Below are 13,807 nucleotides of genomic sequence, written 5' to 3'. Positions count from 1 at the left end.
CCAGGGATGTGTTAGTCATTCTGTGCCGCTGTTCCGTCACCTATGGTGTGCTGCATTTACAATGCGGCGCATCATGGGGCAAAAACAGCACAGATGCGTGATGTATCTGTGCCGTAAAGGTGGCGCATTGCTGGAGTTGTATCGCAAGTGTGATGAAGCTCCAGCAAGGGTCGGGGGTGCCCCTGTCGCAGGGTTTCTGTTCTCACACAGAACTGTGGACAGAGGATTGGAACCTCGGCGAATGCATTGCTGGAGTTGTATCGCAAGTGTGATGAAGCTCCAGCAAGGGTCGGGGGTGCCCCTGTCGCAGGGTTTCTGTTCTCACACAGAACTGTGGACAGAGGATTGGAACCTCGGCGAATTAGGGTGTCCCAAAACTCACGTTAGTAATCAAAAACTCCTTAGCAAGCTAGGTACAGTGTCACATTGGATATAACAAACTCTCAATGTTTAGACAATCCAGAATATGAACTTCTAGTACCTCAGGATACGTGGAACTCATGAACAGTCGGTCGTTATAGATTTCTTAGAAACCAGAACATGGAGTTAAGAAGAACAGATGTGTATTTGAAATGTTTATTTACTAATGCCGTCTTCTCAGGCGTAGTACCTTAGATAATAAAAGTACACATATTATCAGTAGCAAAATTACCAGCATAGTTACTAGTACATAAAAAGTGAATGGTGATAGTATGTTAACATGCTGTAAATGAATAAGAGTTAGCAACACTTATAAGCAGCCGCGGGCCGTGGAGGGAGTTACGGTGAGGCAGGGAGGCGGGGAGGGGGAGAAGCAGGGTGGAGAATACAAGTACACATATTATCAGTAGCAAAATTACCAGCATAGTTACTAGTACATAAAAAGCGAATGGTGACAGTATGTTAACATGCTGTAAATGAATAAGAGTTAGCAACACTTATAAACACTTATAAGCAGCCGCGGGCCGTGGAGGGAGTTACGGTGGGGCAGGGAGGCGGGGAGGGGGAGGGGCAAGGTAGAGAGGGCTCCACCCTGCTTCTCCCCCTCCCCGCCTCCCTGCCCCATCGTAACTCCCTCCACGGCCCGCGGCTGCTTATATCTCACCCTCCCTAATACACATATTATATTATTTGCTAAGAAGGTCTCTTTGTGTTGGTTTAGGGCGTGCCTATACTTTAGTGTCTTAGATTTGAAGGAATCACATCAGCATACACCAGCTCTCTCTTCATGTGAACCGCATCAACTGTTGTGTATGTGTGTTCGGCAAAGCAATATAAAACCCGCCTCATGCCCAGAATTGGCAGAAGTTGCACTTATGTTATGAGTATGAAGTCGTGGAGATCAGACCTCATAACAATTCTGTATCGTGTTGTTCTTGAAACTTTAGCACTCGCTGTACAGATATAGTTTAACAAGTAAAGCAGATAGTAGACCAAGAACTACTAGGTGGAAAGCTAAAGCAACAACTAAGTGTCGTGTGCAGAAGTTGCAAAAAAGGAAAAATGGCGTTTAAACCGGTAATGAGCCCATGCTAACTTAACACGGTGTAAAGATATCCAGGACCTAGATGACACCTCCTCATGATCCGGAAACGAACTGAATAAGATAATAGAAGTGCCATCTCATGAGAGTAGATTGCAAGTTTATATGTGGACGGTCCGCAAGGTAAAGCATTAAAAACTAGGAAAATTTAATGCTAAAGAAAAATAAAACAGCCAAGTACTTTATCGAGTCTTAAGCCAATAGGCAAGGTAAATAATAAAAACTTGACAAATAAGTCAATGAATTGTCAATGAAATGCTAGTACTCAGCATATCAAACATGAAAAAGGTCTATGACATAACTGTGTATGCAAAATAAGCTGCAACAGCCTCCAATAAGAAGTCACCGTCTTCATCCGAAAACAGTTCAGCCATCCAATTTAAAAGCGGAAAAGAACATACGTGCTCTCCCAGCACCGGATCCTCTATCACCATCAGAGGACAGCTCGGTGGGTTTTCAAGAAAGCTCTGTTCCAAGAAAGACTGTGCTGCCGCCAGTAAATTCCAGGGACCAAGTGAAATGAAATGAAATGAAAGCAGGATTTGTATAGCGCATGGCTGCCCGAGAGCGTCCCAGCGCTGAGATTGCATATACAGCTGAGGGGAGGAAGAGGGGGGGGACAAGGGTAAAAGAAGGGAAAGGAGATTATTGTGGGAAGAGGTGCGTTTTGAGTAGTTTTCGGAACTTCATGTAGTTGGGTTCGGCCCGGAGCTGTGTTGGAAGCGCGTTCCAAAGAGTAGCGGCTGTGACCGAGAAGCGGCGTCCTCCAGTGCGGGCTTTCTTTGCTCTGTGGACCGTAGCCAGGTTCCTTTGAGAGGAGCGGAGGGGCCTATTGGGTTTGTAGGGGTAGATCATGGTCTTAAGCATTGGTGGCCCTAGGTTTTGCAGGGCCCTATGGGTGGTGCATAGGGCCTTGAATATGACTCTTTCTCGAATCGGCAGCCAATGGAGTGCCTTAAGTGCTGGTTTGGCAGAGAGTCTCCGGGGTGTTCCTGTCAGAATCCGAGCAGCGGCATTCTGTGTCCTTTGGAGAACATTAAAGGTAGCTTCTGGGGCTGCCAGGAAGAGGGCGTTACTATAATCTAACCTCGATAGTATTAGTCCCTGTATCAGCAGTTTTTGAGATTGTGCGGGGAGCAAAGGGAGAATCTTCCTGGCTGAGCGGAGTAGGCCGACACAAGTGCCGGCAGTTTTTTTGGCCTGTGTCTTCATGGATAAATCCTGTTCTATCCAGAAGCCTAAGCTCTTGAGTTCCGTCTTAGGCTGAGGAAGGGGACCTAGGCAAGAGGGCCACATGGCGGACGGGAGAGGTGATAATTGGTGACCCAGCAACATGAGCTCGGTCTTGGAGCCATTGAGTTTCAGCCTTGATTTAGACATCCACTTGTAGATTCCCTCAAGGCAATCATGGAGGTTTTTTATTTTTTCACCTTCAAGGGAAAAAGACACAACCATTTGGGTGTCGTCGGCGTATGTTACAGCTGTTATCCCAAAGGGAATTACCACATCCTCCAGGGGGGCCATGTAGGTGTTAAATAGTGTGGGGCTCAATGAAGAGCCCTGTGGAACCCCACACTGGAGGTGGAATGGGTCTGATCTTATATTCCCTTCACAGACCTGGAAGGTTCTGTCCTTCAGGAACGATGAAAGCCAGCTGAGTGCCTTGTCTCTCACTCCCAGGTTGAGCAGTCGCTGGATCAAGATCTTATGGTCCACCGTGTCAAATGCAGCGCTTAGATCCAGGAGGATCAGTAACACCGATCCCCCTGAATCCAAGATGCATCTGGCTTCCTCGACTACCTTTACCAGGGCGGTCTCTGTCCCCTGCCCGGGGCGAAAACCTGTTTGTGATGGGCGTAGGAGATTATTACTTTCAAGAAAGTTAGATAGTTGCTGGTTAACTAGTTTCTCTGCAATCTTACTCATACCTGGTAAGAGAGAGATTGGGCGCAGGTTCGAGAAGTCTAAGGGGTCCTGGCCTGGCTTTTTTTGAAGGGCTTTGACGATCGCATGTTTCCAGTTTGGGGGGACTACTCCTTGAGTAAGGGAGGCATTAATAAGATTTGTTGCTAGGTGTGAAATGACAGGGCCAATTTGTTTAAGGATACGGATAGGGGCAGGATCGATGGGTGAGCCACTTTTCATGCCTGAAAGAGTTTTTAGGAAGTCTTCGTTGGACAGTTGGTGAAAGCTATCTAAGGTCGGGCCAGTTGTGAAAGGCACCTGTTCCTCAGAGGGTTCATTGTTCGTTATGGGTGGGAGGGTTTGTAAAATATTGATGATTTTGTTCTGAAAAAAGGATGCAATTTGATTGCATCTGGAAATTGTGGGTTGCTCAGAGGAGGGTGGATTAGGGATTTTGAGTAGCTCTTTGAAGATTTTATAGGTCTCTCTGGATGAGTTGGAAGCATTTTTTATTTTTTCATTAAAGAAGGATGATTGTGCTGATTTTCGTGCTAATTTGTAAGTTCTCATTGCTTTTTTATATTCATCTTTAATGATGGGGTCCCAATTTTTCCTCCAGTTTCGTTCTTTGATCTTACATATTTTCCTAAGGTTCTTCAATTCTTGGGAGTACCATGGGGATTTGAAGGTGGTATTTTTTTTAGTTATATTTTTTTTGGGAGCAACTGTATCCAGAGTAGATGTGAGCCATTTGGTGAAATTTTCGTCTGCTTTTATGGGGTCAGGGAGAGCAGAGGGGGCCGAGCTTATCAATTCTTGGGTCCAGCGCTCAAGTGAGAGTTTGGACCAAATTCTGTCGTGTTCTCTTACTGATGACGTTAGGGGGGTGTTAGGGTCAATTTGCCAAATAAAAGGGATGAGGAAATGATCCGACCATGGTAATGGGAGGATTGGTCGTGTTTCTATTTTAGACAGGTTGGAGAAGATAGGGTCTAGCAGATGGCCCTTGGTGTGGGTTACCTCCGAATTTAAGAGGTGTAAGTCCAGTGATTTTAGTTCAGAGATAATGTCCTTAACGGTGCTGTCTGATCTGTCCTCAAAGTGGAGATTAAGGTCTCCCAGCAAGATAAAATTGGAGGATGTGGTGCAGGATGAGGTCGTGAAGTCAAGAAGTGACCCAGCAAAATTTCCTAAGTTGCCAGGTGGACGGTATACGAGGGTACCCGAGAGGGATTTGTTAGGAGTAATTTGGAGGGAAAAGAGGGCGCTTTCGCAGTCATCGATTCCTCCTTCTTGTATCCTGCAATTAAAGGAGTTACGGTAAACAATCGCTATACCGCCTCCTTTTCCCTTTGGTCTATTAAGATGTTGTATAAGGTAACCATTTGGTAACATATTCACCATGTCAGCTTCTGAATGGGGTGTAAACCAGGTTTCCGTAAGGAAAAGTATGTCCAGATTGGTATCTTGGATTAAGATTTTAATTTCTAGGGAGTGTTTGCAAGCGGATCTACAGTTGAGAAGGGCAAGGCTAACAAGGTAAGGTGAGTGCATGTAGTCCAAGTAGTCCATGCATCAATGCCACAGCCATAATCCTTTCGCCAGGACAAACCAACTCGTGAGTAATGATAGGAGTCATCAGCTGATTAAAGTCGACGTCAGGAGAAACCGGTCCGCAGAGACACAAATCAATGGCCCAATCGAAATCACAGGTCAGGCAGTGAAATACAGGCTGGACACAGGTGAAGTAGGAGAACCGAAAAGATAATCCATATGCCGTGCTTAATATCGCCAACGGCATTGTGCCATAATATTCTAGCATGCGATTGCGGAACAGTGTCAGCAGCTGCAGGGTCGGAGGTTGCATAGGAGGGACATCCATATTTAAAAATGTAAAAAAGCACAAGAGCGTCCGCTGGTAATGCAAGTAAAAATGCCAATCCACGAACCAGAGTGCAGAAAATACAATGAAAGGAAGCAGGGATGACTCCAAAGATTTTCTCAAATGAAGTCACGAGACCACTGGTAACAACTTTAAAAAAGTGTGCCAGGGACTTTGTGGAGGATGCGTTAAAGATAGTCGGAAACATGTTGCTGAAATTGAAAGGCAAATCTTAATTGAAAAGGGTGTGCACCTCTGTACGGGTGTTCGCTATGTGAAGTACGAAAGTTTCACGGGCCGAACTCAAGGCCACCTCTCTCTGAGACAAAAGAGCTCTTATTCTTGCCATGCCGTTGAAACGTGTCCCAAGGTTGGTATTTGTGGCCAGATTGAAAACTCCCTATGTTCATGTGTGGGAGGAAATAGAACATTTCTGCAGCAAATAACCCGTTCACTTACTGTTACGATAAAAGGAATACTTTTAATTAACTCAGAACAATCTTCATTATTGAGCATCAAATAACTACCATTTTCCAACAACTTGAACGTGGGGATGATAGCAGGAACTGGCGTGCCTTGCAACACGCAAGCCATATTTGGTCGGTGTTTGTTGCATGAACCGTGTAACTGTATGTGCCTACACATTAGTGAATGATCTGGCGTCTCAGTGCATTCCTCTCCATTCAGATAAACTTCTTGATCATCTTTGAAACATCTGTATGTGTATGGAAGCGACCAGACCTCATGAAGAAAAGCACTACCTAAAGGTTCATAACGACCTATTGGTATATATTTCATACAATTTGAAAACTTATATAAAGCAAAAGGCAGCGTTATTAAACCGTGGATAAGGCATGTTGCCAAAAAACCCGCAATCCTCTGCTGATGATGTCACTGAGCATGTCATGAATGATGTAATATGTGACATCATCAGCAGTGGATTACGGGTAATGGTATCTCTAGTTTACTCCCTTATAGCTGTCTTTCTTTTAACATAAGTGTCTGTTTCCTTCCCTTATACTTACTGTTTTTGGTTCGCTTCCGGTTCGCGAACTGGGAAGCGAACTAAGAGAAATAGAGGTTGGCACAGTTCCAAATATTGTACCAATTTTTTAATAACGGGGAGGTAGTTCTGAAAAGAACTTTTTTTTTTATTTTTCTGAACATTTTTTTACTGTTTTTGAATTTTTCGGAACAGTTTTATATTTTTTTGGGTTTTTCTTGGAGGGGGCAATGAAAACGATTCATTGTAAAGGGCTCAACAGGAGCAACAAAACAAAAAAAAGAAGTATTTATTATTTTGGGCGTTTCGGACAAACTTGCATATGATAGTCAATAGCTCTGTTGATCAGAGTGATGCTTTTTTCTCCGTAGGAAATGAATCCATCGCAAAATGCGCAGATGTGTTTTACATCACCAAATCTCATTTGTATATTTGGCACCATCTCCCTGCCCTCTGGTCCCGTTACTTCCGGTACAACAGATCTTCTGGCCATAATAGGGAGATTATCTAGGTCGTTCCGAAACTGTGCAGCACTGTAGTTGTTAGGATGCCACCTAGTCATATGGCGATGCATTGTGTAGTTTCCGAAACTGTATTTTTTGTCGGTCCCTCTGGACAGTCTATCTTGACATATAAGGCAAGTTACGTATCTTGCATTTACTTTTTTCTGACCTTTGGGAATTTTAAAAAATTGCCAAATGAAGTTTTCTTTCCGGTGAGACGTCCTGGGCTGCTCAGGCAAAAACTGCCTCTCTTCGTGCTCGTCCTCCTGTTCCTCTTCTTCTTCTTCTTGTTGAATTACAACTTGAGCAGGTGGTCCACTCTTCCTTGGATGTGGTGGAGGTGGTGGGGAAGCACCAGCTGAAGCTACTAAAGAAGCCATTGCTCAGTGATCACAAAGGGTCTTTCTCTCACAATGATGAAAGTCAGAGTGAGGAAAGAAGGAGGGATTTTCATCATTTGGGAAAAACAAGAGTTCTCAACCAATCAAAAGTGTTCATTTTAGATTATATGACCTAGTCTTACATCATTAGGAAACCAAAAGTGAAATGAACCAATGAAAAGTGTTATTACCAAGTCACATGACTTGCTGTGTTTACGTTAAGCGCTTTGCAGGGCCTCCCGGTTTGCTTCCAGAAACCTGCGCTTTGCGACTCGCTTCGCGTACCAGTTCGCTAACGTAGTACGTCATATGACGTATCACGCGACAACGTGAAACGTCATGCGGACGGGAGGCGTCACGATGTTGTTTTGTAACGCGGCACTTGCGGTAAAGAAACGTTTACCGGCTCGCGGTCTATTTCGCGGCATCAAGGTCAGCTAACGGGAAGCTTCCCGATTTGCGAAGCGGGAACGAAGAAAAAAAATATTTAAAAAAAAAATTATTCATAAACATATAAAATATATTTTTGGATTTAAAGAAGAATACATTTTACAGCTACAGATATTAGCTGTTAAAAAACCAATGAAATTCACAGAAAAAACCATAGGTTATGGACCATATATAGTTAGGAATTAGCATTTACAAAACCTTGAAAATTCACTGAAAAAACCATAGGTTATAGACCATATATAGTTAGGAATTAGCATTTACAAAACCTTGAAAATTCACTGAAAAAACCATAGGTTATAGACCATATATAGTTAGGAATTAGCATTTAAAAAACCTTATTTTACTCACACAAAACCATTGAAATTCCATATATAGTTAGTTGCACTAACTATATATCGCGCACCCGCAATCCACTGCTGATGATGTCACATATTACATCATTCATGACATGGTCAGTGACATCACTGATGACATCACTGATGACATCTCAAATGACATCACTGATGACATCACTGATAACAACATCCAGTGATTTTTTGTTTCTATAAAGTTTAAATATGTCTTACATATTGAAGAATGAGTGGATGTGTAAGTGTCTGGACGAAGGATTTAGTAGGTGCATGACTGAATGTATGAGTGACTGATTAAATGTGTCTCACTGAGTGCATGGGTTAGTGACTAAACTGTCTTAATTTGTGCATCATTATGTCTGTTGTTCTGTAAACTGCTGCATGTGTTGATCAGTAGCTATATGAGTAACTATATGGGTTATTGATTGATTGCCCAAATATTTGTATGGGAGACTGAATGTGTGTGTGGCTAGCTGGGAGGTGTGTGACTCTGTGCAGATCAATCTGTACTTGTATCAATGATTGTATAAGAAAGTAAGTATGTGTTAGTACATGTTTGAAAATGTAAGGTGCTCTATGTTTAACTGTATGGACAAGAAAATGGAAGTCTCATTGATTCTTTACAGGACTGACTAGGTGTGTAAGTAACTCCATGGATGAGTGGCAGACTGTGAGTGTCTGTATAGGTGTATGAGTGCATATGATAGTGTTGTAAAGATGAGTGATTGTATGTATGAATGATTGTATGGGTGAATGAGTGAAGGTGTGTGTAGACGTAGCAATCAGTGAGTGCGTATGTAGTAACTAGTATTGGTGTGTCAATGGTTTCAAAAATTATACTCTGTATTTAACACTGAGTGTAACAGAGGTTATATTAAAATGTGAGGAGATGCATTGTATTGTCACATGAATGATATCATCAGTGATGTGGTCATTGATATCAAATGAGATGTCATCAGTGATGTCATCAGTGATGTCATTTGAGATGTCATCAGTGATGTCATCAGTGATGTCACTGACCATGTCATGAATGATGTAATATGTGACATCATCAGCAGTGGATTGCGGGTGCGCGATATATAGTTAGTGCAACTAACTATATATGGAATTTCAATGGTTTTGTGTGAGTAAAATAAGGTTTTTTAAATGCTAATTCCTAACTATATATGGTCTATAACCTATGGTTTTTTCAGTGAATACATATATATATACATACATATACATATACATATAATTTCCAAAACTTGTGGCAGACAAAAAGCAAGCTTTGTATGCTATTCAGAACTTGTACTCAATCACGTTTTCGCACGTTTTAACAGTATAAATAGGAGATAAGAGAGAGCCAGTCCATTTAGCTCCAAAAAAGAAAAAACATCAAACTCACCTTTCCCTTTATCTGAGCATAGACTATGGTCCTCTGACCCCGGAAGATAGAAGTAGGAACCTGGCTTAATAAGGTTGATTCCAGTCCAGAGGGAAGGGTCCAATTCAGAGACACATTTTTCACCACTGGCTGCAGGGAACACTTGAGTGTCCTGAGAACCTGATTTAAAAAGAGAGAGAAGGGTTAGATATTAGAGGGCATGACAGAGATTGTAGGGAAAAGGCTCATCCTTCATAAGTAAAGAAAAGAGCACTACGACGAGAATGAGCTGACAAGAGGGAAATATTTCAAGAAAGCAAGAAAAAATGGTGGCGAAATGAACAACATGGTGCCATCTACTGCCGGAACAGCATTAAACAAGTGATTGAGAAGCAATCCCTGCAAATGCAGAAGTGCAGAGAGCATATTGCAATGTTAAGAAACTGTTGTTCAGTGACCCATAAACTGCAACAGCGTGGGCCAAATCTTCATCTCCAAGAGCAAATTCCATTAAGACTATACGAGGCAAGCGACCATAGCTTCTATTAAATCTCAGGAGAGTTGCTAGCAGGTCAGCGTGTCTTTAGAGAGATGACAGCATAACCCTCTTATACAGCACCAGAAAGTATTAAAGTTTACTTAGGGGTCATGTTAGACCTGACATCATTGGCGTGAGTCACCCTTCCGTTTTTGATGGATTGCCTCCTCTGTTTTGATATGTTTTTGCTGGATTTATGCTTGGGGCACTGTGCCACTGCTAATCAGTGCCACAGTGCAAGTGCTTCCCATGTTAAATTAATGTACTAATTGGTTATTCCATGATTGGGTTATTTGATTAATCTGTCAGCCCCTAGTACAGTGCACCATGTGTGCCCAGGGCTTGTAAGTCAAATGCTGCTGGTGGGCTTGCAGCACTGGTTGTGCCACCCACAGAAGCAGCTTGTAAAGTGTGTCTCAGGCCTGCCATTGCAAGGCCTATGTGCAGTCTAGCACTGCCATGTCGACTCGGCCAAGTGCACCCACTTGCCAGTGCCTAAACCTTCCCTTTGCTTCATATTAGACACCCCTATGGTAGGCCCGATGGCAGGGTGCATTGTAAGTATAAGGTAGGACATGCTCTGATGTGTGTAGCATGTTCTAATCGTGAATTACAGCCATTTTAGTTTTTCACTATTGAAGGCTGTTCTCTTAGGCCAGAATTGGCAGTTAGATTTTTACATTCTTATAATCCTAACTGACTCAGGGAACATGGTAGAAATTCGAATTTAGTATGTCTGAACTCAGAATAATAAAATACATCTTTTAGTAAAGTTTATTTTAATATTCTGTGTTTGCAAATACCACTTTTAGAAAGCAGGTATTTGCTTGCCTAACCATTTGAGCCTGCCTCTGCTGGGTTGTGTATTCCTTGTCTGGGTTTGTGTGTGACAGGGCTGGGGAAATTCCAGGAGACAGGCTGGGACCGCCCAGTGGTGAATAAAGAGATTTACATCCAGATGGGAGGGAGGAGTGCGCCTGGGACCTGAATAGGGCTGGGCCTTCCCTCTACAATGCTGGCTCCACCCCCTGTGGCTTATCTGATGTCTCTGCCCTGCACAGTGAAAGGAGAAGAGGAATCCTGTCAACAGAGTGCTCCAGACCTGATTCTCCCCCCCCCCCCCCCGCACCCCGGTGTTGGCTCCATCTCCTGTGGGGCGGCTGATGTCTCTGCCCTGCACAGTGAAAGGAAGAGAAGAGTAATTTCAACAAAGTGCTCAGAAACTGGTTTGAACTAGGCAGAGGCCTCTCTGCCTTCAGACAACAAAGGATTTTGGGGTATAAATATTGGGACCCTGCTCCCAAGAAATTAGATCACTTCTGGTACAGGAAACCTTTCTGCCAAGGAGAAGAACCAAGGAAGCTGCAGGAGTTTGGACTGCCCCTCTGCCAGTGTGCTGTTTGCTGGGTTGGCCTGCATTGGTTGCTTCATTGTCAAGGGAAAGGAGAAGGAACTTTGTAAGGACTTTCATCTACAGAATATTCTCCAAGGGCTTGAACTGTGCTTGCCTCCTGCTGAAGTCTTAGGGACAAAAAGCTTCACCTCCAGCTCCCTCCTGAATTTCCTTGCTGGGAATTCTGACTCCAGACACTTGCGTGCCGGTGGGAGCTGGAAGCGCGACGCATCGAGAAGAAGCGTGTCGCCGCTGCAGCTGAAATCATCGCAACGCCGGAGAAGTGAGCCTTCGCCGCATCTCCCTGGAAGCGTGTTCATATCGAAGCGGTCTGCTGTCGCATCACCGGAGAAGCGTGCCGCCATCGTGAGAGTCGTCATTGCATCACCAGAGAAGCGTGTCGCAGGGCCTGTTGCGGCTCCAAAGTACAGAGTCGATGCAAGGCTGCCAGGGCATCGCCGCATCAAGGGCGCCATCTTCCCGCATCGCAACTGGATCATCGCATCGCATCAAGGCGCCCTCTTGCGCATCGCAACGGGCCCGCAAGCCGAGAATCTACGCATCACCTCCGCCGGTAAGGCTCACGCTCAGTCCCCTACTCTGCGCAATCATTGAGGCAGGACGCAACCGTTCCCCCGGATCTTGGAACCAACGCATCTCCCCTTTTGCGAGCCTTTTGTTCACTTTGTGTTACGCATCCAGGTACTTTGTTGATAACTTTATCTCATTTAACAGCAACTTGATCTAAGAGACTTTAATCATATTTTAAGTAATCTTAAGAGTAGTATTGTGGATTTTTGTCGTTTGTGGTCTTGTGTTTAAGTCTATGTAAAGCATCGAATATGCTACTTACCAGTATGCATCTGTTCTTGGCATGTAGGGCTGCTGACATTCATATCTATTGCATAGATCGCCGCCTAGTGTTGGGTCCGGATGATTGCACATTGTTGTCCTGGAAGAGTCTTCGAAGTATCACGAGATAGGAGGCTCCTCCCCTGGACTACAGTGCGCATGGGCATAGACTCCATCCCCAGATTGTTTTTAGCCATTGTGGCAAAGATGGAGTGTAACGCTGTGAGTGATGACCATGCTAAGAGTAAATGCAAGCGCTGCAGCCGCTACAGGCGCCGGGGAGGAGGGTGGGCGATATGAATGTCAGCAGCCCTACATGCCAAGAACAGATGCATACTGGTAAGTAGCATATTCGGTTCGAGGCATGTGGGCTGCTGAATTCATATCTATTGCATAGAATACATAACAGTCCCTCCATTATCGGCGACCGCCTGTGCCAGCTGCAGCAGTTTGAAAAAGTGTTTTTAGAACAGCCTGCCCTACAGCTGCCTGCTGTTTGGAGTGCACATCTACACAGTGGTGTTTAGTAAATGTGTGTGTGATAGACCATGTGGCTGCTCTACATATGTCTTCTAAAGGAATATTTCCAAGGAAAGCCATGGAGGCCCCCAACTTTCGCGTGGAGTGGGCCCTTGGACGAACCGTTAATGTGCGCTTGGCTTTTTGATAGCAAATCTGAATGCACTTAACGATCTACCTGGCTATACCTGCTTTTGAAATGGGGTTGCCCTTGTGCTGTGGCGAAAGGCAACAAACAGTTGTTTTGTTTTCCGAAAATCTTTGGTCCTATCTATGTAGTACATTAGAGCTCTCTTGACGTCTAGTGTGTGGAGCATTCTCTCCGCCACTGACTCAGGATTTTGGAAGAACACAGGCAGTTCTATAGTTTGATTGATATGGAACTGTGAAACCACTTTAGGAAGAAACTTAGGGTTGGTGCGAAACACCACCCTGTTGGAGTGAATTTGTATGAATGGCTCTTGGATAGTTAGTGCCTGGAGTTCACTAACGCGTCGCAGCGATGTCATCGCTATTAGAAAAGCCACCTTCCACGTTAGGAACTGAATCTTGCATGAGTGCAGAGGCTCAAAAGGTGGACCCATCAGCCTGGTGAGGACCATATTAAGGTTCCATTCAGGAGCTGGTGGGGTCCGGGGAGGAATAACTCGTTTGAGTCTCTCCAGAAAAGCATTAATGGCAGGCACCCTGAAGAGTGAGAGATGCTGCCTGTTTTGTAGATAAGCTGCTATTGCGGACAAGTGTATACGAATGGAAGCATAGGCCAGATTGCATTTGTATAGATGTAACATAACAAATGATGTTGTGAGTAGATGCGTCTAGCGGGTTGATGTTGTGGTCTGCGCAATAAATGACAAACCGCTTCCATTTTGCCGCATAACATGCTCTGGTGGTGGGCTTCCTTGCCTCCTTTATGATATTCATACATTCGGGAGGCAAGTTGAGGTAGCCAAATTCTAAGACCTCAGGAGCCAGATCGCCAGGTTGAGCTGTTGCGGATCTGGATGCTGAATGTCGCCATGACTCTGCGTCAAAAGCCTGGGTGTGAGGTGCAGCTTTTGATGCGGTACCACGGATAGTTCTAGAAACGTGGTGTACCATGGTTGGCGTGCCCATGTTGGAGCAACTAGGATGAGTGTCATCGAGT

At 44.3% G+C, this 13,807-nt stretch overlaps 1 protein-coding gene across 1 annotated transcript in view; it reads right to left on the bottom strand.

Annotated features, from left to right (window-relative positions):
- The window catches only part of LOC144773041 (von Willebrand factor A domain-containing protein 5A-like), a 584,045-nt gene that overhangs the window by 272,219 nt on the left and 298,019 nt on the right, over positions 1-13,807 (bottom strand). The window contains exon 12 of the mRNA XM_078657811.1: positions 9,380-9,538. Within this exon, the coding sequence (XP_078513937.1) occupies positions 9,380-9,538 (159 nt within the window). The remainder of the gene's footprint in view (positions 1-9,379; positions 9,539-13,807) is intronic.

This window comes from Lissotriton helveticus, chromosome 8 (genome assembly GCF_964261635.1).
Source record: "Lissotriton helveticus chromosome 8, aLisHel1.1, whole genome shotgun sequence".
Taxonomy (NCBI): domain Eukaryota; kingdom Metazoa; phylum Chordata; class Amphibia; order Caudata; family Salamandridae; genus Lissotriton; species Lissotriton helveticus.
This window is presented reverse-complemented; position numbering and strand designations above follow the sequence as displayed.